Source organism: Sciurus carolinensis, chromosome 1, assembly GCF_902686445.1.
Source record: "Sciurus carolinensis chromosome 1, mSciCar1.2, whole genome shotgun sequence".
Lineage (NCBI taxonomy): Eukaryota > Metazoa > Chordata > Mammalia > Rodentia > Sciuridae > Sciurus > Sciurus carolinensis.
In genome coordinates, this window is record NC_062213.1 from 205,004,104 (window position 1) to 205,025,459 (window position 21,356).

A 21,356-nucleotide genomic window follows, 5' to 3' on the forward strand; every position below is an offset into this window, starting at 1 on the left:
TACCACACACGATGCCCAGTGGGCAGCCAGAGGGAGAAGGGGAAACATGATGGTCACTGACTTTGTGCCCCTAGCCAGGTCCTGAGTGGCCCAGGGCTCCTGGAGAAATCTGGGTAGGAAGAATTCCTGTAGTATGTGAGAGGGCGCAAGTCTGTGCTAGTTTGGAAGAACCAGAGGAAGAGGTGGAGGGGAACTGAGGATGGACAGGGGCAGGAAGAAGGCCTGTGAGCGGTGCTGCCTCCTTGAAACTAGTCCACTCATAGCTACCCGCGGGTCGGGTTCATCAGAAACAGCAGCCACCGAGCTGAGAGACCTCCTTAGCCGAAGGGAGAGGGTCTAGAGAAGAGAGGTGACTTGCCTGAGGCCACTTAGCCCAGTCCCGCCCTGGCAGGAACGAAGGCAACTCGGAGCCTTCGCTTTGGGTCGAGCCTTCAGTGGGACAGGGGCCTTTGGGAAGAAGCAGGAGGAAAGGAGGGCCGACGAGCAGTCGCAGCTGGGGAGGGGGCGGTGTCTAGATCTCCCTCCCCGCCTGGGGCTGGCGCCGCCCCCACCCCGCAACCCGCCCCTACTCACTGCCGGTGGACGACGAGGAGCGGCGCTGCCCGGAGCCCGCGCCCTCCAGGGGCAGAGGCGGGGCAGGCGGCAGCGAGCTGTGGGCCTCCGGCAGGGGCGGCGGCGGCGGAGGCGGCGGCGGGGGCAGCTCCCTGGACGCTTTGGGGTCCGCGGCGCAGCCGTTCTGCACGTGGTTCCCCGGGAGCAGCGCCGCCTGCGGGGGAGCGGAGGGACCAGCGAGTGAGGCGCGGGCCGCAGGGCGGGTTCCCGGGCGGCCGGCGGGTGCGGGCTGGACACGCACCTCCTCGCTGTGCGCCATGCCCGGGCGTGCTGCCAGCGGCTCCCCGGGGCAGCGGCCCAGCTGGCGGTAGTAGTCCCCCGTGCTGGGCTGCTTGCTGAAGGTGCGGGGCTTGCGGCCGGAGTCCTGTCTCCGCAGCCCGTTGTGGTGGTCGCGGGAGCTCGGCTGCGGGAAGACCGATGCGCTTTGGCCACTTGCCCCCAACGTCCCCCAAGCCCCTCCCCAGCCCTTCGCCTCCCGGGGGCTCGCGGCCAGCGGCCGTCGAGTGGCGCAGCCGGGCGCGACCCTAGATCCCCCTGTTCTCAGGGCAGCATGGGGTCAAGGGGCCTCGGCGGCAGGGCAGTCTCGACCGCCCTACAGGGAGGGGTTCTGGGCGGAGGCCAAGGGCACAGGGGCCCCCACTGAGGCCAGAAGGGGCGGGTCCAGGGGCGGGGTGGCCCAGCCCTGACGCCAGGGGGAGCCGGCGAAGGGGTAGCTCTCAGCTTAGCGGGCCCTGCGACCCGGGCCGCACCCTGCAGCCCGCTGTCCGGCCAACCGCGCGTCCCCAAGGCTCCGCCGAACTTTTTCTAGGGGATCTTGGCCCCTAGGGAGCCCTGTCCAGAGCCGGTGCCCTGTTAGACTCCTGCTTGCCCAGGGTTCCCGGCCGACCGGCCCCGGGTCTGTTCCTACCTGCGACTGTGCCGGTGGCCCCCGCTGTGCACCTGGCGGCGGGGGCGGCACGGATCCGACACCTGCGTTACCTGATCCTTCCTCTCAGGTTACAGCCCGGCCTGCGCCCGCCCGGTCGCGGCCGGCCTATGGGCTCTGTCGGCCTGACATCACCTAGGACCCGCCAATCCCAGGCCGAACCCCCGCAGCAGTCAGGGATGCTACCGGGGCCCAACTGCTCCTCCACACCTGGCGGGTGTGCTGCGCCTGTCGCACCCGCCAGGCATGGCCCCGCCCCCTGGGCCTCTCTTCGTGAACACGGTGCTGGCACCCCGACCTTCATGTCCCTACTCATTTACCAGAGACAGGTTATGGGTCTGAACGCTGGTGGTCTCATATTTGGCGCCCGGGTTCCGGGTCGCGCCCCCACCTTTCCCCTCCTGCATCTGGAAACCATTGCCATCCTCGTAAGTGACACCCACACCCGCGCACAAGTCTCGGGTTTCAGGGGCAGCAAGGCGGGCTCAGGTGACAACGAAGGCTGCTACCGGCCACGGCTGCCCCCGCTAAGCCCAGCTCAGGGAGAAGGGCATGAGGTGGTGGGGTCAAAGACCGAATGGTCAGGCGGGGGCTGTCCCCTGCCCCACCCTCCCAGCCTGTGCGTCCCTGAGGTGGCCTCGGACCCTCTGCACCCCGCCCATCCAGGCTCACGTTGCAGGAAACGCGACACGCTGGATTTGTTTTCTGGGCCAGCCAGCCCCCTCCACACCCCCTGCAGCCCCAGAGGCACGACCCTGTTCCCTCCGGCAGCTCGGGCACCCGTGCAGGGCGCAGCAGCACACAAAGGTTTCTTTGTGGAGCAGACCCAATGCCTGCAGCTCCGCACGCACACACCCCAGAGGAGTGTGGGGAAGACTCCGATCCTGGCCCTTGGCTCAGGCCTGGGGAGTGGGTGCTGGTCAGACCACCTGTCCCAGGCTTTGGGCAGGGCCCCCATGCCAGGCCAGCCTGTGAAAGTTGACTGGGCCCAGGTCCCTTGCAGTGCCCCCTAGAGCTCCCTCCAGAGTCGGAAGGGGAATCTGATGTTCTAGCTTGGTCTGAAGGGGTGGCAGTTGGAGTCTTTGTGGAGGCTCAATGTCCCTCCCATGCCTCTGTGACAGTGGCCTTGTGACCTGTTTCACCAGTGCAAACTGACTGTCCAGCTTCGTCCTGAAGTGGCCTGTCTTGGGTTGGGGAGAGAACGGCAAGGTGGGCCCTGACAGGACCCTGGGGAGCTGCCACCGCACACCTGGCCACCTGCTGTCTCTTGTTTTGTTTTGTTTTCGTTTTTCACCTCTCAGAACAGCTTTGCTGGTCTGCATTCCAGGGCCCCCTCAACCTCCCTGCCCAGGACCCCCAGAGCCGCCCAGGCAGGACCTCTGCCCGCTTCCCCACAGGCCCTGGTGACACAATCACTGTGTCCTCCCTCACCCCCACTCCTGAGATCACATGCTCGCTTCTCCACCAGGGCACCCAACTGGGCACTGGCTGCTCCCCCGACGGAAGCTCGAGCCCCAGCAGGAGCCAGCCTCAGCTTCTCGGTCACTCGGACAGCCAGTGCTGGACCCTGCTGATCACTCACCTGCCACACCCTCCTCCTGGCCCTCACCTCAAGCTGTGACATGGCATCTCCCACCCGGAAGACATCTAGGGTTCTATTCTTCACTTGAGCCCATGACTGTGGGTGTGGACATGTCAGTGGAGAGACAGTCAGTACGTGTCCTCTGCCCACTCAGTGAAAACCCTGCCACTCCATGCAAGAGGCAGTACAGACCCAGCTCCTGGTGAGGCGCAGCCATCTGGGTCTGAATTTTTTCACCCCAACTTGGCATGGAGGGAGATATCTTTGTCTAATTCACCTCCCTGTCCCCAGGGCATCCTTGAGCTGCGGAACTGATCAAGAGCTTTGACTCCTGAACATGCCTTGGACCCAGGTACCCCACCTGCGTCTACCAGCGAGGCCAGTCCCACCCCTGGGAGGCAGCGGGGGGAGGGCTCACTACCTCCTTCTTGAGTGGCTCTGTCTCCACGTGGCGGAGCTTGTTCTTGGTCTGCATGTAGATGTCAGCTGCATGTAGCCCCACAGGGGGGGTGGGGGCTGGGTAGCCCGGTGGAGGTGGGGGCAGCTGGGTGCCTGGGGGTGGGGGTGGTGGAGGGAAGCTGGGTGGCGGCGGCGGAGGCACGGGTCTCCCCATCTTGCCCTGAGGCAGGCCCAGCTCCGGGTTCAGCATATCCATGTAGTTCTGTATGTCTGCAGCTCTCGTGCTGGAGAGCCCTGCAGAGGCAGCAGGGAAGGCCGGGTTTGGGGGTTTGCAGAGGGGCTGTCCCCCAGAACTCGCCTGACTTCCCACCACCTAGAAACAGCTTGCTGAGAGGCAGAGCAATCTGGGGTGCTGTTCTGTGTGGCCCAGTGTGGCCTCTGGCAGTGCTGGGTGGTTCCTGGTCCCCAGCCCTGCACTAAGGTTGGAAGACAGTGTGCTCAGGTTTGGAGGGGAAGCAGCAGGGGGCTTTGGGCTCCAGGTGTGCCTGCAGGGCAGGGCCACCTGGACAGGGGAGGGGCAGCTCTTCACAGAAGACCTGGCAGGGCAGGTGGCAGGAGTCTGGGTGGCCACACCCAACCTTTGCAGGGCACCCAGTCCACCACCTGGTGACAGGAAGCAGGCATTGCAGGTGGACCACGTTCATGCGGAGGGCGTGGTCAGTGTGTGTACACATGCCTGGCGTGGCCCAAGGTGTGTGCGATTGTGTGTGCGTGAGCCTGTCACCTGTGTGCACACAACTCTATTCGGGAACGTGTCTGTGTTGGTCTGTAGGCACTGTGTGTGTGCGTGTGTCTCTCCAGTGGAAACTGAGGCTTGAGTCCTTGTGTTACATAGGTGTGTGCATATACCTGCACCTGCCTGTGTGCCTGTGCGTTCCTGCATGTGTGCTGTGTGTACAGACATAAATGTGCACTTTTCAGTGTGTGTAGGCGAGAACAATGAACCATGGTGGGGTGCATGTAAGTTTTGGGGGGAATCCATGCGGCTGTACATGGGGTTGTGTGGTGGGAACACAGGACCCTGGGCGTCCCCTCTGGGTGTTAGGACAGTGAGTGGAGAGGGCAGCCTCTGGCGGACGGTGGGCAGGGTGCCCTGAGCAATCTGCTCTCCCTCTTCCCTCTTCCCACCCGGCCCACTCACCGCGAGGAGTGCGCTGGCCTTTGATGCTGGAGTGGCTGGAAGAGCAGGAGTCGTAATTGGAGAGAGTGCTGGTAGGCGAGCTGAGGTCAAAGTTCGGTGGCTGGACTGACATGGTGGTGTTGGGTGAGGACATGCCCGAGTCTGGTTGCTTTGCCTCCAGCTCAGCAGACGAATCCTGGGACAGTACTCGATGCTCCACACTCTGAGGAGAAGGCCGTGCGGCTGTGAGGCAAGCCCACTCCACAGACCTGCGCTCTTTGGGCCAGGGTCCCATTCAGGCATGCCCTTGCTGTGTGACTTCAGTCAAGCCACATCCCTCTCTGAGATCCTTTCCCCATTGCAAAAGGGTCCTGGGTTTGTCTGAGGCTAAGATTCGAGTCCAGCCTCCTAACAGGACCTGGGGTTCCGGAGAAACTCCCACCCTGGCCCTTCCCTGCTCAGGAGAGTGGAAGCCAACCGAGACGGGGCCCTGGGCTGCACCCCAGGGAGAGTTGCCAGGCACCAGCCTTCCCTTGTCAGTGGGCAGAGGGCCTGGGCTCTCGTGTGTCTGCAGGAGGGGGCTTGGGCTAGGGGTACAGGGAGAGCCATCCCCCTTACCTGGATGAAAACCCCTGTTCTCCTTTCCCAACCTGTCAACTCCCAACACCAGCCCAGCCAGTCTCCTGATGGGGCTCTGGGGGTGGGGAAGGGTGGTGCCTTGGTGGCCCAGCTGAGCTGGGATGGGCAGCCCCAGCTCAGGCTCCCAAGCCTGTCACCGTCCCTCCCTGGTCAGTGCCTCTGATCTCAGGCTGGGATTGGGCAGGGGTGGGGGTCCCGCTTACATTGCCCATGCTGTCCCTGCTGCCGCCAAGCCCGCTCTCTCTGCCGCCTCCTGCCCAGACCTACTCCTCCCTGCCCCGTGCCCCCTCCCTGCCTGAGAAGTGTCACAGGCCCCCTGGGAAAGGGAGGCAGCCTGGCACCAGGTAACGGCTCAGCAGCCACGCTCATTGGCCCTGTAATTAGGGGCTCTTCGGGAGTGTTTGCCTTTTCTGGGCCAGTATCCTTGGTGACTTGGAGCTGTCACTTTTGCAGCTGGGCCTGCCTGGGTGAGAGGGTCAGGCCCGGCTACCCATATTCAGGGGGCCCAGCCTTTGCTGCCTATCCTAAGAGCCAAAGTGGAGCCCCAGATACTGGCTTTGAGGGATGGCCTGAAGTTGCTCTTCTTTTAAAAAACATTTTTAGTTGCAGGCAGACACACACTTTATTTATTTATTCAGGTATTTATGTATGTGGTGGTGAGAATCGAACCCAGGGCCTCACATGTGCTAGACAAGCGCTCTACCACTGAGCCACAACCCCAGTCCTGAGGTGCTCTTCTCTTGGCCAGCACTAGTGCGTACCAAGGGCACCAGGGGCTGCAGAACTCAGAGGCTGGGACACAGGCTCTGCAGCCTGAGAGGACAGCCTTCAAGTGCCCCTCCCCCACCCCACTTACTAGCTGTGTGAACTTAGGCACATCCCCTGACCTTTCGGTACCTGTTTCTTCATCTGTAAATGGACTCCCTGCCTAGTGGGTAGCCAAAAAGCCTTTAAAAGTTAGTGAAGTGCCATGCATGATATCTAGTAGATGCCATATGTGCCAACTACTACTATGACTGTAAGATGAACTGAGATGACACCTGCCAAGCACTCAGCAGGGTGGCCTGTCAGAGTCAAAATTCAATAAATTGTGTACTATCAGCAGCACAGCGGCAGCAGGGCAGGCTCTCAGGAGGACTGGAGGGTCCTGGGCTCTGCTGCTACACCCACAGCCCCACAACAGACAGACTGTCACGGCTGAAAGGAACGACCTTTGGTGCAGAAAGGCGCTTGACAGTGTCTACCCCTGCTCTATGCCCCCATGACAGGGTACTCAGCAGCTTCAGGGCCACCTGCACTCTGGGAGGGCCTTTCCAGGGAGGAGTTTATCCCCTTGTCTACCTGCAGTCTGACCCTGGGCCTTGCTGCTCTTTGCAGACTCCAGGACTGGGGCAGACCGGACCAGGGGCCACCCACTGTCCCTCTTCCAGGCTTCCTTTGGAAACCCCTGTCATGGCCTGGCTATCCTCTGGAACTGGTCAGTATATTTCTGCAGACGTCAGTGAGGCCCACCCTCTTTCCGACCTCATTTTTCCAATGAAGCAGATGGGCAGGGCCCTAGATTTGGTGACATCCACACCTGAGCCCAAGCCCTAGAGGGTAACTTCATGGCTGAGCAACCATAATAAAATAATTTACAAGAGTCACATAAGCAGCCCACTATGAATTAACTAGGAATGCACAAACGTGTGGTATTGTGGTCAAGAAAGAGAGGGTCCTCCACCACCTACTGTCTGTGTGACCTTGGGTCTCCAGGAGACTCAGTTTACTCATCTGTGACAAGGAGACACTAGCATTACCTACCTCAGAGCTGGCTATGAGTTAAATGAGCTGATACACTTGGGCATGTACACGTGGGCGAGCGAATGAACTCGGCTGGCCCCTGCTCTGTCTTCTGACCTTTCCTAGCTCTACCTCTTGTCAGGATGACTCTCGGTCCCCCTTCCCTTGACTTTTTGTCCTCTTGCATCTCACTGTCCCTTGCTCCCCAATGGGCAGTGCATCTGGGCTCAGAGGTAGTTCTGACAGCGGACAAGGGCACTTACTCCTTGTGCCACCTTGGGCAAGGGGCTTCATGTCCCTGAACCTCAGCTCCCTCCTTAGTAGAAGGAGGAAGACCTCTAGCCCTGGGGTGGGGCCCGGATGAGATGACAGGAGAGCTGCGAGCCGGTCATACCAGGTTCTCCACGGTGCGCAGGTAGCGGGTGCAGTGGCTGTGGCCGTTGTAGTCCGACAGGTCGGCGGCCGTGTACCCGTCACGGTCGCGGACGTCCAGCTCCGCGCCGTTCACTACCAGGATCTGGCAGCACTGCAGGGGCATGGGGTGAGCACCCGGCGGCGAGGGGCGCCCCGCGCCCGGGCGGGGCTGTGCTGAGAGCGCGGCGCCAGCAGAGGGCGCGCGCCCCGCCCGGGCCCCGCCCCGGGCCCCGCCCGCCCCTAGGCCCCGCCCCGCTCGGGCCGCCCTGACCTCCAGCTCGCCGTTCTCGGCGGCGTCATGCAGCGGGGTCCCGCCCCACAGGTCGGCCGAGATCTCGCCGCCGTGCAGCAGGAGCCAGCTGAGCACTTTGGCGTGGCCGCGGCTTGCGGCGAAGTGCATGGCTGTGGCGCCGTCTTTGTCCTGCTCCGACAGGCTCACGTCGGTGCAGCTCACCTGGAGAGAGGGGCGGAGAAAAGGGCGGGACTGGGCACCAGGCCCCTCCTGGCTGGACCCCGGGCCCCCTCCCTCCCTGTGCCCAGCTCACCAGCCACACGATGACCGAACTGTGGCCCATCTGCGCTGCGGCGTGCAGCGGGGTCATGCCATCGTGGGCGCGCGCGTGCGGGTCCGCGCCGCACTCCTGCACCAGGTACTGCGTCACCTCCAGGTGGCCCTCCTGGCACGCCAGGTACAGGGGCGTGGCACCATTCTTGGTTTGAGCATTCACTCCCCTGCGAATAGGCAACACCCACCATGGGCTTTCAGTGCCTGCCGTCCTCCAAAACCTTCTTAGAGTCCTTGCCTCAATCCTGGGGGCCCTGGAGGGCGGGGAGAGTAGGTTGGACAAGGCCCCGGCCCCCTCAAGACTCGGTCCTACGGCACCTTCCCTCAGGGGGCCCCTCAGCTGTGGTCCCACCAACAGCAGCCTGTTTTTTATAAAGACTCTGACAGCACATCCTGCTCTTAGTAAACAGTCCTGTCTTTACCAATGTCCACTAGGACATGCCTGTTCTGCCACACTCCCTGTCACGGCGTGTCCCCAAATGTTGTCTGACCTCTGTGCCTTTGCTCGTATCCTCCTCCACCTGGAATGCCCTTCAATTTCCTCCCTCTTTAAGACTGGGGACAGACCTCTCCTCCATCAGGCCTGCCATTTATCTGGACAGAGTGGCCCTTGCTCGCCTCTGTGCCTCTGGACCCCTCCTGCCATGATGGACTGTCATGCTCGGTTAACCATAACTGCTTCTGGCCTAGGCCTGCCCCAGAGGAGTGAGTTCCCAGAGGTCAGGGAGGTAGGGTTGCCACATAAAACACAAGATGTCCCTGAAATCTGAATTTCAGATAAACACCAATAATGTTTTAGCATGTTCCAAATATTGTATGGAACATACTTATACTAAAAGTATTTATCTCAAATTCGAAGTTAGTTGACATCTGGGTTTTGTTGTTCTTTTTAACCTGAAAACCTTAAGGAATGGTCACCATAGACTGAGCACTTCCTGTGTTAGGCTATTAGCACTAAGGTGCTTATTGTTATTCTCCCTTTTCTTTGTTCTTAAGCCCAGAGGTACTCTATACTGAGCTACATTCCCAGCCATTTTTATTATTTTATTGAGACAGGGACTCATCAAGTTGCCTAAGATGGCCTTGAACCTGGAATGCTCCTGCCTGGGGCTCCCAAGCAGCTGGGATTACAGGGGTGCACCACCATGCCCTGCTAGGAAGCTTCATCTTAAGTCCTACTGTCATTCCCATCTTGCAGAGGGGCAACTGAGGCTGGGTCCATGTGTTGCCACAGGCCACTCAGCTGGTGAGTGGCATGGGAACACCTGTCTGTCTGGGATGCAGGGCCTCCTCCCCAGTAGACATGCAGGTACTGAAGAGACAGAGTGGGGGAGGGGCCCCGTGCCCCAGGAGCTTCTTTCCACTACAGCTTGCCTTTCGGCTGTCACCGCCCTTCATCCTTGCTACTCCACCCAGCTCACTGTCCTAACGGGAACAGTGAGTCAGCCCCATTGGTGAGGGGCTACTAGGGAACACAAACCAGCCTGGCCACTAGGGCTGACGGTGAATACAGTCCAGAGTGCAGTTACCACAATGGGGCACTAGGTGGAGCTACAACCTACCCCCAGAACCCCCTTCTCCCCGACAAGTCTGTAAGCTCAAGGTGGGGGCTCTGTCCTGTTGTGCTCTGATCAGACCTTGGTGCCCTAGGAACACAATTCTTCACATCCTTACATCAACTGCCTCCCCGTATCTAACACCCACAGTGCCAATCACATGCACAGTCTGCACCCCTCCAGCCTCTCACTCATCCAATCACCTGTCCATCTGCCCATCAGCTCCTGCCCCAAGCCCTTCCCGCCTCCTCCATCTGCTCATTCACCTACCTTCCCGTCACCCCAACATGACTCAGCCCCTCCTCTGACCTAGCCATGTGTGTTGTCTCCTCCTCCTCCTCACACATGCCTCTCAGTAGACTTCCTGTCCCCGGAGCCCTGGTTCTCTGTCCACTTCCCTGTCCCTGGAGTCCCCCAGGTCATCTGCAGCCTGCACTGGGCACCACTGTCTGGTTTCTCCTTCCGCCATGGCCTGTGCAGCCCCCTTCCCTGACACAGCTCGGTCAGTGCTGGGGCTGAAGCACAGCCTGCTGCTTTGTGAGGTAGAGAGGACAGGTGCTATGCCTGCTGTCCTCCAGCAGAACGGGTCCTGCCGGTCCAGCACAGGGCAGGCAGCGGCCCAGCCATGCACCTCTCCTCAGAAACACGCTGGCCAGCTGCCCTGGCCTCGACGCCCCAGTGCCAGCGTCGCCCCCACACATACGCTCGCTGGTGCGCCAGGAACAGCCTGTTGAATATTTCATGACTGACACTCAGCAGCCTGAATTATTCACCCTGTAACCAAGGCATGGCAAGTGCTGGGGTTGTGGGGCTCGGGGCCTTCTCTGGGGTGGGGGGAAGCACAAGGCAGTATACACAACCGAGGGGACCAGGTCTGTGTTGACCTCTGCCCTCCTAGGACCCCCATGTGGCAGTAGCCATTGCCCAAGGGTGCCCAACCAGACTGAGGAGGAACTGGACAGCAGGGGGCAGTGGTGCCCACTGGCTGCCACTCCCAGCAGAGTCCCTGGCACTCCATAGACTACAGCCTGTCCCTATTATTAGTAGCATTTTAGCCATGATCCCCATTCTGCAGTCAGAGCCTCCTGCCCAGGAAACCCCAGGACATGGGGTACATATGCTTGATGGACCACAGTGGAGCCTTGGGGACCAGCCTAATTCTCTTCATGCTTGACCTGGAGGCAAAAGGAAATAGGGGCTCCCTCCCATTCACTGGGGAGAGTTACAAAAATATGGATTGGCATAAGGAACAAGAGAACTCCCCACTTGGGGAGACAAATGAATAATTGTAGTAATAAAAAGAGGAATAATAAAAGGAAGAATTAGTAACAGCAACAGCAGCTACTGTTTATTGAGTGATTGCTTGCTCCAAGCACTGCGACACGCACATTCTCTTCTCTAGTCCTCATAACTGTCTTATGGGGTGGTCGTTAGCGTTGTTCCCCTTCTACAGATGAGAAAACAAGGCCTGGAGAGCTAAGATCACTTAATGTGGAAAGGCAGAGCCACCCATGTGAGCCTGGCCCAAGGGGGAGCCTGAGGTGGGACTCCAGCTGAGCTGTGTGCCTGTCTGTCTGTCTGTCTGTCTCCCTTGTTCTGCACAAACAACTGTCCTCTGCAGAGCTTACTGCTGGGAGCTCAGGAATCTCTTTGCCAGTGGGCTCGCCCTACGTGGGACTGGGACATGATGGGAACGCCACAGGAAGGCCCAGGCTCTGGCAGGAAGAGGACCTGGTGTGAGGCCTATACCTGCAAACTGTACTGCAGTGTCACGTCCTCCTTCTTTGCATTCCAGAACCCATCCCTGAAGTGGTAGCCACTATGTCCCAGGACTTGTACCAGGAGCATCAGCCACCAAGGGCCCTCACAGCTGTCCTGGGATATCCAGGCCAAGCACAGGTTGGGCTAGACATCATTTCTTTTCCCTTTTCTTCTCTTTTCCTCCTCCTCCTCTTCTTCTTCCTCTTCCTCTTCCTCCCCCCCCCCATCCTATTGGGAATTGAACTCAGGGGTACTCTATGTCCCCAGTCTTGCCCAGTGTTTTTTTAAAGAGTTGAGACAGCATCTTGCTAAGTTTCTGAGGCTGGCCTTGAATTTGCAATCCTTCTGTCGCAGCCTCCCAAGTCACTGGGATTACAGGCATAGCCATCACATCCGGCTCCACCCTCCTTCTTGATCCCAAACTCTGGAGTCTTCAAAGACCCTGAGCCAAGCCCCCTTCATAGGTTTGAAGCTTCCTGGTAGTGATCATGTAAATCATGTTTTTCTTTTTTCTTGGGGAAAAAAGCTGATCTGGACAAACTGTAACTATTAAGCAAGCCACCTTCTGACCACTAAAGCAATGTGGAATGCTCCTAAGGGTCTGTTGGAATCTCTGTCCACATTCGTGCCAGCTTGCTGTTCATGCTGGCCTAGGGAACAAGGAGTGATCAGTCCCCCACGGATTCAGACTCAGGTCAAAGAGCAAAACTTCCAGTGGCCTTCCCAGCTGCTTAAGGCTTTTGCTCCGAGAGAATCAGAAAGGGGCTGAGACCCCAAGGACCAGAACTTGCTGAGACTGGGGCTGTTCTGAATAGTCACTCAGCCTTCTGGGCTCTACATTTCTTGGTGTACATACCTCCTGCTTATGGTAAAAGATCCTAAATCAGGCTTGGCTCAGGGAAGAAACACAGCACTGTTTTTTGTCCCCACCCTGTCTGAGGGTCTCTGGGGATTTGAACCGTGGTCCTTGACCACCTTTTTTTTTTTTTTTTTTTTTTTGCGGTGCTGGGGATCGAACCCAGGGCTTTAGTGCTTGCAAGGCAAGCACTCTACCGACTGAGCTACCTCCCCAGCCCGAACCATGGTCCTTGTGCATGCTAGGTGAGCGGTCTCCAAGAGGAGCTATCTCTTCAGCTTCCACAGTGCTGTTTTGAGGAAGGTTCTAGAACAGTCCATTGGTGCCTGAATTCCCAGCAAGCCTGGAATATTTCCAGAGGCCAGCACTTCCCTGCCATTCTTCTAGCCTTCCAGACCTTCCTTCTGACCTGCCATTTAGCCAGACTGGACTCTGCCTCTGGCCTCTGCACCTGCCAGGACTGTGGCAAGGCCCCCAGGGCAGAGCTCGGCATGGCTGACTGCCTCTAACTCAGGTGCTCACTCCAGTGCCTGGCAAAGGCCTTCCCAGCCCCTCAACTTGGAGACCTTCTCCCCAACTCTCCTGTCACTCTATTTCATTCTTCTCCCAGACACAGACTTCAGGGCGCCACACGCTGGGCGGGCAGAGCCACCAACGCCGCGGATCCCTTGCCTTCTGGAGCCCTGTCCTGGGACAGCCAGCTGGGAACAGAAAGAGCACACATCTGAGCGGGCTGCCTGCTCCCAGCCAGCAGGGCTGTGTCCCCAGGGCAGATGGGCTGGAAGGTCAGATAGCTCGTTTGTTGTTGAAAAAGTAGGTGTGTCAGTGAGCAAGAGGCCGGTGGGTCAGGCGCGGCATGAGGCCTGCTCACTGCAGCACCTGGTAGGGCAGAGACGGGCCGCCTGCCAGAGGGGCGCATGGAGGCTCGGCAAGGGTCTTCCACCTAAGGTCCCAGGTGGCGCCTTAGGCTGAGGGTTCCAGACCCCTCCATTCGACAAGCGTGCACTGCCTGTCAGGCGCCGGGCAGAGTGAGCCTCGTTAGTTAAGGGGACAGAGAGGAGGAAAACAGGCTCCTGGCACACAATGCCAGCTCACAGCGAGGGTCACAGGGAAAAAGAGCCAGGCCGCGGTGCGTTGTGGGGGAGGGTAACCATCTGAACAGCTCAGGGCTGGCCTTGTGGAAAAGGTGACAACGGAGCTACGATTGAAGGAGGGATGGGCAGGCGTGGGCTCTCTGGGGAGGAGCTCCAGGCAGAGGGACCTGCTGGTCCCCAGGAGGGGCAGTGAGGCCAGGGAGGAGCGCGGCAAGTTACGGGGAGGGGGTAGCTGAGGTGAGAGGGGACCAGAGCCAGGTGGGAGGGCCACTGTCAGGGGGCTGGGAACCTGTCAACAGACTCCCGGTTTGATCTGCATCTTCAACGGCTGCAGATGGAGCTGGCCTGGTAGGGTCAGGATCGAGGTGGGGAGACCAGTCAGGGGGCTGCTGGTGGAGCCCCGGTTAGGTAACGGGCCAGGGCCAGGAGCTGGGGGCGCCTCCCTCTCCGCTGCCACCAGGCCCCTCCTTTCTCAGAGCCGCCACCTGGCTCGGGGTGAGGCTGGCTGCCACCTTTCCTAGTTGGGACCAGCCAGCACAAGCACTGTCCCTGGCCCTGCTGCCCAGGTGGCCTCACCGAATACCAGGAGCAGGCCTGGGGGGGATTAAGAATGAGAGTCCATGCTGCCTGTGGCAGAAACAGGTGCCCAGCAGGGAGGGGGCAGCCTCATCCCAGTGGCCTCGCAAAGGGGAGGAGCTCCCTAAGAGGTAAGTCCCAGAGAAGCCCCTCTCAGGAAGCCCCTTTCCACCCACCCCCATGGGGGCTGCCTGAAGCTTTGAGAGCAGCCAGACTCCATGAGGTTTTTCACTAAAGAAGGAGCAAAGAAGTCCTTGGCAAACTTGGAAGGCACTGAGAGATTAGGACCTGGACCAGGAGTGGAGATAGATCCAGAGAGGGGATATAGTTTGCCCAAGGCCACACAGCAAACCAGTGGTGCCACAATTGGTCAATAAGCCTCTCTGAAGCACCACGTCTACCAGCTCCATGAGGCAGAGATGTCTGCCTGGCTCACTAACGTATCTCTGGCACTTAGAATTTTGCCCATAGTAGATGCTCAATGAACATTAGTCAAAACTGGGGTGATGCCACATGCCTATAATCCCAGCAACTTGGGAAGCTGAGACAGGAGGACCACAAGTTTTGGCCCAGCCTGGGTAACTTAGTGGACCCTATCTCATAATAAAAAATAAAAAGGGGCTGGGGACGTAGCCCAGTAGAAGGACACCCTTGCATTCAATCCCCAGTATCCAAAATAAATAAATGAACATTACTTATTTGAATGAGTTGAATGAGTCGGTCTATAAAATGAACTGATTACAGAGCTACTGTCTAGGGTGGTTGTGAGGCTCAGACAATGCCACCTGGTGCCATGCCCCAGGAGGCACTCAGCAGGCAGGAGCTGTTTCAGGTTTACTCTGACTCCTGGCCAGGACACTTTTCAATCCCCGCCCAGTGTCAGGTCTGGGGAGGCCTCAAGGCAGGAGGCACCTGCAGGAGCTGGAGTAGATGAGAATCTTTGGGCCAAATGATCTTTCAGTTTGCCCTGACTGTAGAGCCCAGGGGCCCAAGGGGAAGAACCTGGATCCTCCCCCGTCTCCCGGGTCTCAGAGCTCAGGCCTCAAGTTCTGGGCTGAGCCTGGAGTGTCCCTCCAGCTGGTCAGTCCCTAGGGAAGCCAGAGCAGACGTGGTGGAGGCAGAGAGAGCAGCAGGTGGCTCCTGAGGGTCAGAGGAGGTGAGGTCTACCTGCTCCCTGCCCCTTTCCAGGCTGCCCCAACTGGGGATGTAGACACCTCATCCCCCTCACCAGCCACTCATGTTCCTGCCCAGGAGGGTCTGCAGCCCTCTCCATGTCCCTCAGACTCAGGGCCTGGGACAGCCCTAGCCAGGCCTCCCAGATCAGGGGCTCCCTGTCAGCAGGCGCTCAGAGGGAGGCTTGGCAGTGTGCCCTGAGGTCACTGTGGCCCACTTTCTGCTTCTGGTAAGATTCAGCTCAATGAACTGGGCTAGATTGGAGGAAGAGGCGTAGGTGCAGGATGTCCCTACAGTTGCAAACCCTTTCTAATGTCCCCAGCATCAGCGGGGCCCTTCCACAGACTGTCACCATCACAGCCCGGAGCTGCCTCCCCCGGCAGTATCGGGTTTCCACTGCTGCTTCTGGGCGTCCTTCCTCCCTCACGGGCTCATGGGCCCAGGAAGAGAGCTGAGCCCTCGTGAATAATTCAGAGCCCTTCACAGCAGGTCCAGGAGGCTCACGAGAGTACAGAGCCACCGCCTTCAGATCCAGGCTACCTGGGTCCTGGATTGGGCCTGTGGTCAGGGGCAGCTCAGTCTCTGCCCTCCCCAGCCCTGGTGTCCACAGTCCTGGGCAGCAAGAGTCTCCAGCACCAAGACAGGAGCCTACATGGGCACACCAGCCCCCAATCCCAGTCCCCAGTCATCCCCTCCTGCCTGAGCCCAGCCTGGCAACCACACAAAGGCGCCTCCTTATCAGCCAGGTCACACACCGCTGCAGGGAACAGAGCCCAAGCCCTGTGTCCACCTCCCTGAGATTCATGGTGACTCCTGGGGCTGCTGGCAGCTTATCAGACCAAGGCATCTGGCTACAGAGTTGGGCACCACAGCCCAATCATGCCCAGACCTGGAGTGGCCTGGAAGAGGGTCAGGGTCCCCAAGGCCTGGAGCCCACAAGGGTATTCTGTGGCTCAGCCAAAGTCTCCCCAACACCTGGGATCCCAGCCCCCAGAGGGCCCAGGGGACCGCAGGTCTCATCAGTTCTTGCAGAGACCGGCTTGGCACCCTCTCAGTTCACACTGCTGGGTTCAGTGGCCCCACTGTCACCTGGCTCTCTGGGCACCTCAGGTGTGATTGGCAGGCTGGCAGGTGTGGCAGTGCTTCCTTGCTGCACGACCTTCCTCCTTGGGACCTGAGGGTCACCTGCTTGAAGCAAGCGGGTGGGAGACGCATGGGAATGTAGCTGTGGAGGTGGGGCATCACTTCACAGGTATGGCCGGCTCCCCAGGGCCCCAGCCTGGAGGGTCTAACAGGAGTCTGGGCCAAAACCCAGTGAGGACGCCAGGTGGGACCCTGCCTGTGGGGACTCTGGGGTCTCCTACTCTAAATTCCACTGACTTCGACAGACCTAAGCCTTCGCTTTTCAGGACACAGATTGGCTACCAAATGGCTGTGAGGAGAACGTCTATCCCAGGTAGAGCCTGCTGGTCTCCCACTAACCAGACAAGAAGCCCCTGCCTAGGATGATGGAACCAGGCTTGACCTGCCTGTCCTGGGTTGAGGGCCACTAGAGCCCAGCCACCCTCCAGCCAGGTCAGTGTGCCTGGGCCTGAAGGCTGCCAGCTATAGATACCTTGCAGGGTCGTCACATGGCCTGCTCCCGCTGTCCAGTGGCCCTGGAGTCACCCTCAGGCATGGGCAGACCCTTTTACCTCAGAGCTGCTCTCCTCCTGAGTTTGGGTCCACTTTTTGTTTCCTAGACCCGGCGCCCATCAGAGGACAAGAGTCCTTGGCCAGAACCTCCACCCCTGGCTCAGGTCACCATAGCCACTGCTATTCCGCCCCCTCGGACAGGGCCTGCGACTTTCGCCAGGACCCCTGCCCCTGGGCACGCCTAAGACCTGGCTCCTGCCCTCCGCCAGCTTCTCCTATGCCTGGCTCTGCAGTGCACCCCCTTTCTTCCACACGCCCTGCCCCACCTCGGGGCCCCCAGCTCAACACCAGCTGCTTTCTCAGACCAGCCACCCAAGCCAGGGACCCTGGGAGGTTTGGGAGCCTCGCGCCCTTGGAAGTGGGAATGGGTAAGGGGCCACAGTGAAGGTGCCCTCTGGATAACTCGGACGCTGGACAGGGCGAGGAGGGGCTGGTTCCCTGAGCTGCTGACTGACGAGGTCCAGGAGGCGCTCCTGCCTGCCCGCCACCCCTGTTTGTAAAACAGACTGCCGAACAAACAGGCCAGCGCTGAGGGAGCCACCTGCTGCGGGCTGGTACACACCCTGGAGCGGAGCAGGTGGCCTCGGGCCGCACGCCCAGCTCCCCAGGTCCAGTTGCTGCCTGGGGCTGAGGAGGGTGGGGAGGTGAAGAGGAGGAAGAGGAGTAGTGCAGACCTGGGACATGCCCTGGAGCCATGGCTGCCCCAGCGCAGGCCCCTGTAAGAGGGAGGACCTGGCCTGGGGGCGCAGCTCCGAGGAGAGCACTTGCCTGACATGCAAGGCCCTGGGTTCCATCCCTCGCACCACAAGAAAAAAAAGGGGGGTCCTTACTCAGGGTAGTGGCCGACAAGAAGCCTCAGGGAGGGGAAGTCTCCTTTGGCGGCGGCATAGTGGACGGGCAAGGCGCCTGTGTCTGTGGCCACGGTGGGTTCCCCACCGCCATAACGCAGCAGCCAGTTCACCACCTCAGGGTGGCCGAAGCGGGCGGCCAGATGCAGGACTGTGGCACCAGAATTGTCTTTGTCCTGTGGGAGGAGAGGTGGTTAAAGTTCTCCGGCCTGGCTCTGCCCCCGCCGCGGCTTGGGCCACGGCCAGCCTCCCACTGGCCCGGGGCAGTGCAGCCTCTCCGCTCGCCCTTGCATGGGTTTGGGCCTCCCTCAGCATGGGGAGGTGGGGTAGAGCTGATCCCAAGAGTTCGAATCCTGCTTCTGTCTTTGGAAAACTAAATGGCCTGCTTTGACCATAGTAGCAGCACCGTGGTCTTCAGAGGCCTACAGGATGTGACCGAGACACCTGCACACGGGTTCGCAGGACATGGCACCTGGTGTGACAGCAGGAGCCTGGCTCCAGGGCCACAGCACTGACACCCACCTAAGGCCGGAATGAGCAAGTGTGTCGCTTGGCTGAGGCAGGGCCAGGAAGGGATGGCACTGGGATTGGGGGACACCCCTGCAGCCACCCTCTCCCCCCGCTTCTCCCTGCTTCACAGGTCTTACACAGAACAGAGGCCCCACCTTGGCACACCTCTGACAGCCCAACCTCAGGGCAGGAAGTGCCTCCTGCAGACTCCCCTGGGCTGCGCCATAGGAACGAGCTGTGTTCTTGGTCCCGTGGGGCAGACAGCCAACAGTGTATGTGTGGGCAATGGTGACCCCTAGGAGGGACCCGGCAAGACCCCCACAGGAGCCCCAGAACCTCCACACATACCCACTGTGTGTCTGTTGGGAAGGGGCTGCTCACAGCCCCTGGACTCAGAGGTTGACACACTGGGAAGAGCAGGCAGCATACTAGAATCAACACATCAGGCACATGTGACAATGGGGAGGTGGGCTGGACAGGGAAGGGTTGGGACGCAGTGACAGGTGAATACAGTCCACTAGGAGCAGGAAAGTGAGGCCTCTCTGCTCCTCCTTGCCCAGGGAGAGGGCACTGTGGGGATAGATGTGGCCAAGGTAGGAGGAATTGGCCAGAGACCCTGAGGAAGGCAAATCTCAGTGGGAAGAGGACCGCTGAGGCTCCCGTAAGGAAAGGAGGGCATGGGCACTGGGGAGCAAGGGTACTGCCAAGTCCTTGGTCAGGTCATGGGGTGGGAGGAACAGACTGGCTGTCCCAATGAGGAGGTGGCGAGGATTGTGGGGCAGGGAATGAATGGCCTTCAGGAAGCCGAGGAAGATGCTGAGGCCCCTCTGGTATGCTGTGGGTGTGAGGAGACTGGTTCAGTCTGTCCCCCTGAGCCCAGAGGACAGGGCTGGCTAGAGGTGACCCAAGTAGGACCATGGTGAAGGATGTCCTGATATCAAATCTTGAGAAAGGCCATCCCTCTCCACTGGTCCTGGGAACTAAAGGTCTGGTGCTCCAGGGGGTCCTGATGGCCCAGGGTTTCTGGGTGGTGGTGGCAGTACAGAGAGAGTACAGAGAGTGCCACCAGCTGCCCGACCTCGGGACTCTCCTGTGCTGTGGCCCACACCCTAAGCTGCTTATCTTCTGGGATGGACAGGACCAGGGATCGAGGTCATCCCCTCCTCCCACTTCCACCCCTAGCACTCCAGTCTGCTGGGGCTGGGGGGCAGGAGACTTGATAAGCTGGGCACAAGGCCACTCGCTCCTTCCACCTCCTCTGCAGTGGTAAGGGAGGCTTCCGGCCAAGGCTGGACCCTGGGATCAGGGAGGAGAGGGAGGCTTCCAGCAAAGCCTGGACACCAGGATCAGGGAGGCAGGCACCTCCCAAAAGAGTGGGCATGGGCCACATGGCCAGGAACCCTTGATAGCAGGGCCAGTCAGGAGATAAGGGGCTGGCCACCTCCCAGGAAGGACGGGAAGGGGGGCCTTGCCCTCTGAGGACATGAGACCCGGGTGGGTTTGGCCTTCATTAGGGCACAACAAACCAGCTTGGAGTTGCCCCCACCCCTCCCCTTCCACCACAGCTCACCCAGTGTTCTACGTAAGTGGAATATCAGTACTGCCCCCGTCCACTGGCTGTCCCCAACCAGAGCACTATCCACACTCCACACCTCAGCCCAGAGACCCTCCGGCCTGCTGGGCGGCCTCTGCCCTCCTCTTCCCACCCCAGCGCTCCACTCCCTGCTGTTCCGCCAGCAGAAGAATGTGCACACCTGAGAGCTTTGCACTTCCTGTCCCCTCCGCTCAGAACTCCCTGATCCTCACCTGGCTAGTTTCTTCTCATCAGCCAGGACTCCCCTGGGAGGTCACTCTAAGGAGTGACCAGTGGGGCCTGGGGACAAGAAGACCCAGACTGGGCTGAGAAGTGACTTAGACCTGGGAGGCCCAAAAGCACTGATGTCCTTGGCCCGGCAGAGGCCCTGGGGAGACCCCATTCTCATGTCCCACACCCTAGCCCCACACCCTGTCCTAGGGAGGTCTGCATCTCAACCTGAAGTGGGCTGTGGGACTTTGCCCACCCCCACTTCCAAATCAGATCCTGGAGGGCATGGGCTTCTGGTTCTGCCACCCAAGCCCTTTGTCCCCACCCCCAGGACTCCAGGATCAGTGCTTTGTCTCTCCCAGGAAACACCAGTCCCACTGAGCCCAATTCCCCTGCGGTGCTGATACTACTACAAGGAGGGGCCAGAGCTTGCCAGGGCACCTGCCCAAGGACTTGATCTGGGGAGCCCGCCTCACCCTAAGCCCTCTGGAAGGAGCGTTCTGCTGGACCTGGAGGATCCAATCCCTCCTACCCTCTGGCCAGGGGGCCTGGGAAGGAACCTCTCCTGGGGAGGAAGCCCCAGTGTGCTCTGCGAGCAGCGGACCCACCTGCACCCTGCAGCCACCCTGCGAGAGCAGCCATTGCAGGCAGGCGAGGTGGCCGGTGGCTGCGGCGTCGTGGGCCGGTGTGGCGCCGTTGCGTGCGCGGGCCGCGGCAGGCAGGGCTGCCTCCTCCACCAAGAAGCGCAGACAGTGCAGCTTTCCCGCACGGGCCGCGTGGTGCACAGGCAGGGCGTCCAGAGGGTCGCGCAGCGAGGGCCCCAGCAGGTTGGCGGCATGCAGGGACCTTAGCACATCCAGATCTCCCTGCCGGGCCGCCTGCAGCGCCTGCTCCAGGGCCATGGTACAGCCCGCGGCGCTGCGACCCCGCGCTCAGTGCGTTTCCCGGGGTGCCATGCGCGTGACTGGGCCGTCGGGGCTGTGGGGACCCGGAAGGCGGAGCGGCTGTCTGCCTGGCCTTGGCTCTGCACCGCTTAACGCTCCGCTCCGCCTCAGCCGACTCTGGGGCGGGGACCCCGCGGGCGCCCAGCTAAAGCCTCGGGCCCGCCCCCGTCCCGCCCCCTTTTCGCCCCGCCTCCGCCGCCCAGAGTCGCCCGCGGGGACCACTCAGGCGACAGGGACAAGTGCATTCAGGGGCTTCTTTCCTAATTTGCCTCACGTAAAAATCGAGGACCCAAAGGACCGCAAAACGGCTAGAATTCGAGAGTTGTCGGGGCATAGACGAATTCATTCCGCTACCCACCTGGCCACTAGCTGTTCCGGGCGCTGGGAACACAAGCCAGCAATGATTACAGTTCCAGGGGATGACACGTGTCTTTAGAACAG

The 21,356-nt window shown here is 60.2% G+C and overlaps 1 protein-coding gene across 10 annotated transcripts in view; it reads right to left on the reverse strand.

Annotated features, from left to right (window-relative positions):
* Positions 1 to 21,020, reverse strand: part of Espn (espin) — a 29,898-nt gene extending 8,878 nt beyond the window's left edge. For 5 of the 10 annotated variants that reach the window (XM_047544472.1, XM_047544464.1, XM_047544453.1 and 2 more), the window contains exons 1-10: positions 20,580 to 21,020; positions 17,640 to 17,833; positions 8,079 to 8,265; positions 7,805 to 7,987; positions 7,514 to 7,645; positions 4,720 to 4,921; positions 3,541 to 3,812; positions 3,120 to 3,215; positions 854 to 1,015; positions 574 to 766 (exon numbers count right to left, since the gene is read on the reverse strand). In XM_047544472.1, the coding sequence (XP_047400428.1) occupies positions 574 to 766; positions 854 to 1,015; positions 3,120 to 3,215; positions 3,541 to 3,812; positions 4,720 to 4,921; positions 7,514 to 7,645; positions 7,805 to 7,987; positions 8,079 to 8,265; positions 17,640 to 17,833; positions 20,580 to 20,873 (1,915 nt within the window). In that variant the 5' untranslated portion in view covers positions 20,874 to 21,020. Of the gene's footprint in view, positions 1 to 573; positions 1,016 to 3,119; positions 3,216 to 3,540; positions 3,813 to 4,719; positions 4,922 to 7,513; positions 7,646 to 7,804; positions 7,988 to 8,078; positions 8,266 to 17,639; positions 17,834 to 20,579 lie in introns of all 10 variants that reach the window. The other 5 variants (XM_047544500.1, XM_047544491.1, XM_047544444.1 and 2 more) reach the window with 3 other exon arrangements.
* Between the last annotated feature and the right edge of the window lie 336 nt (positions 21,021 to 21,356).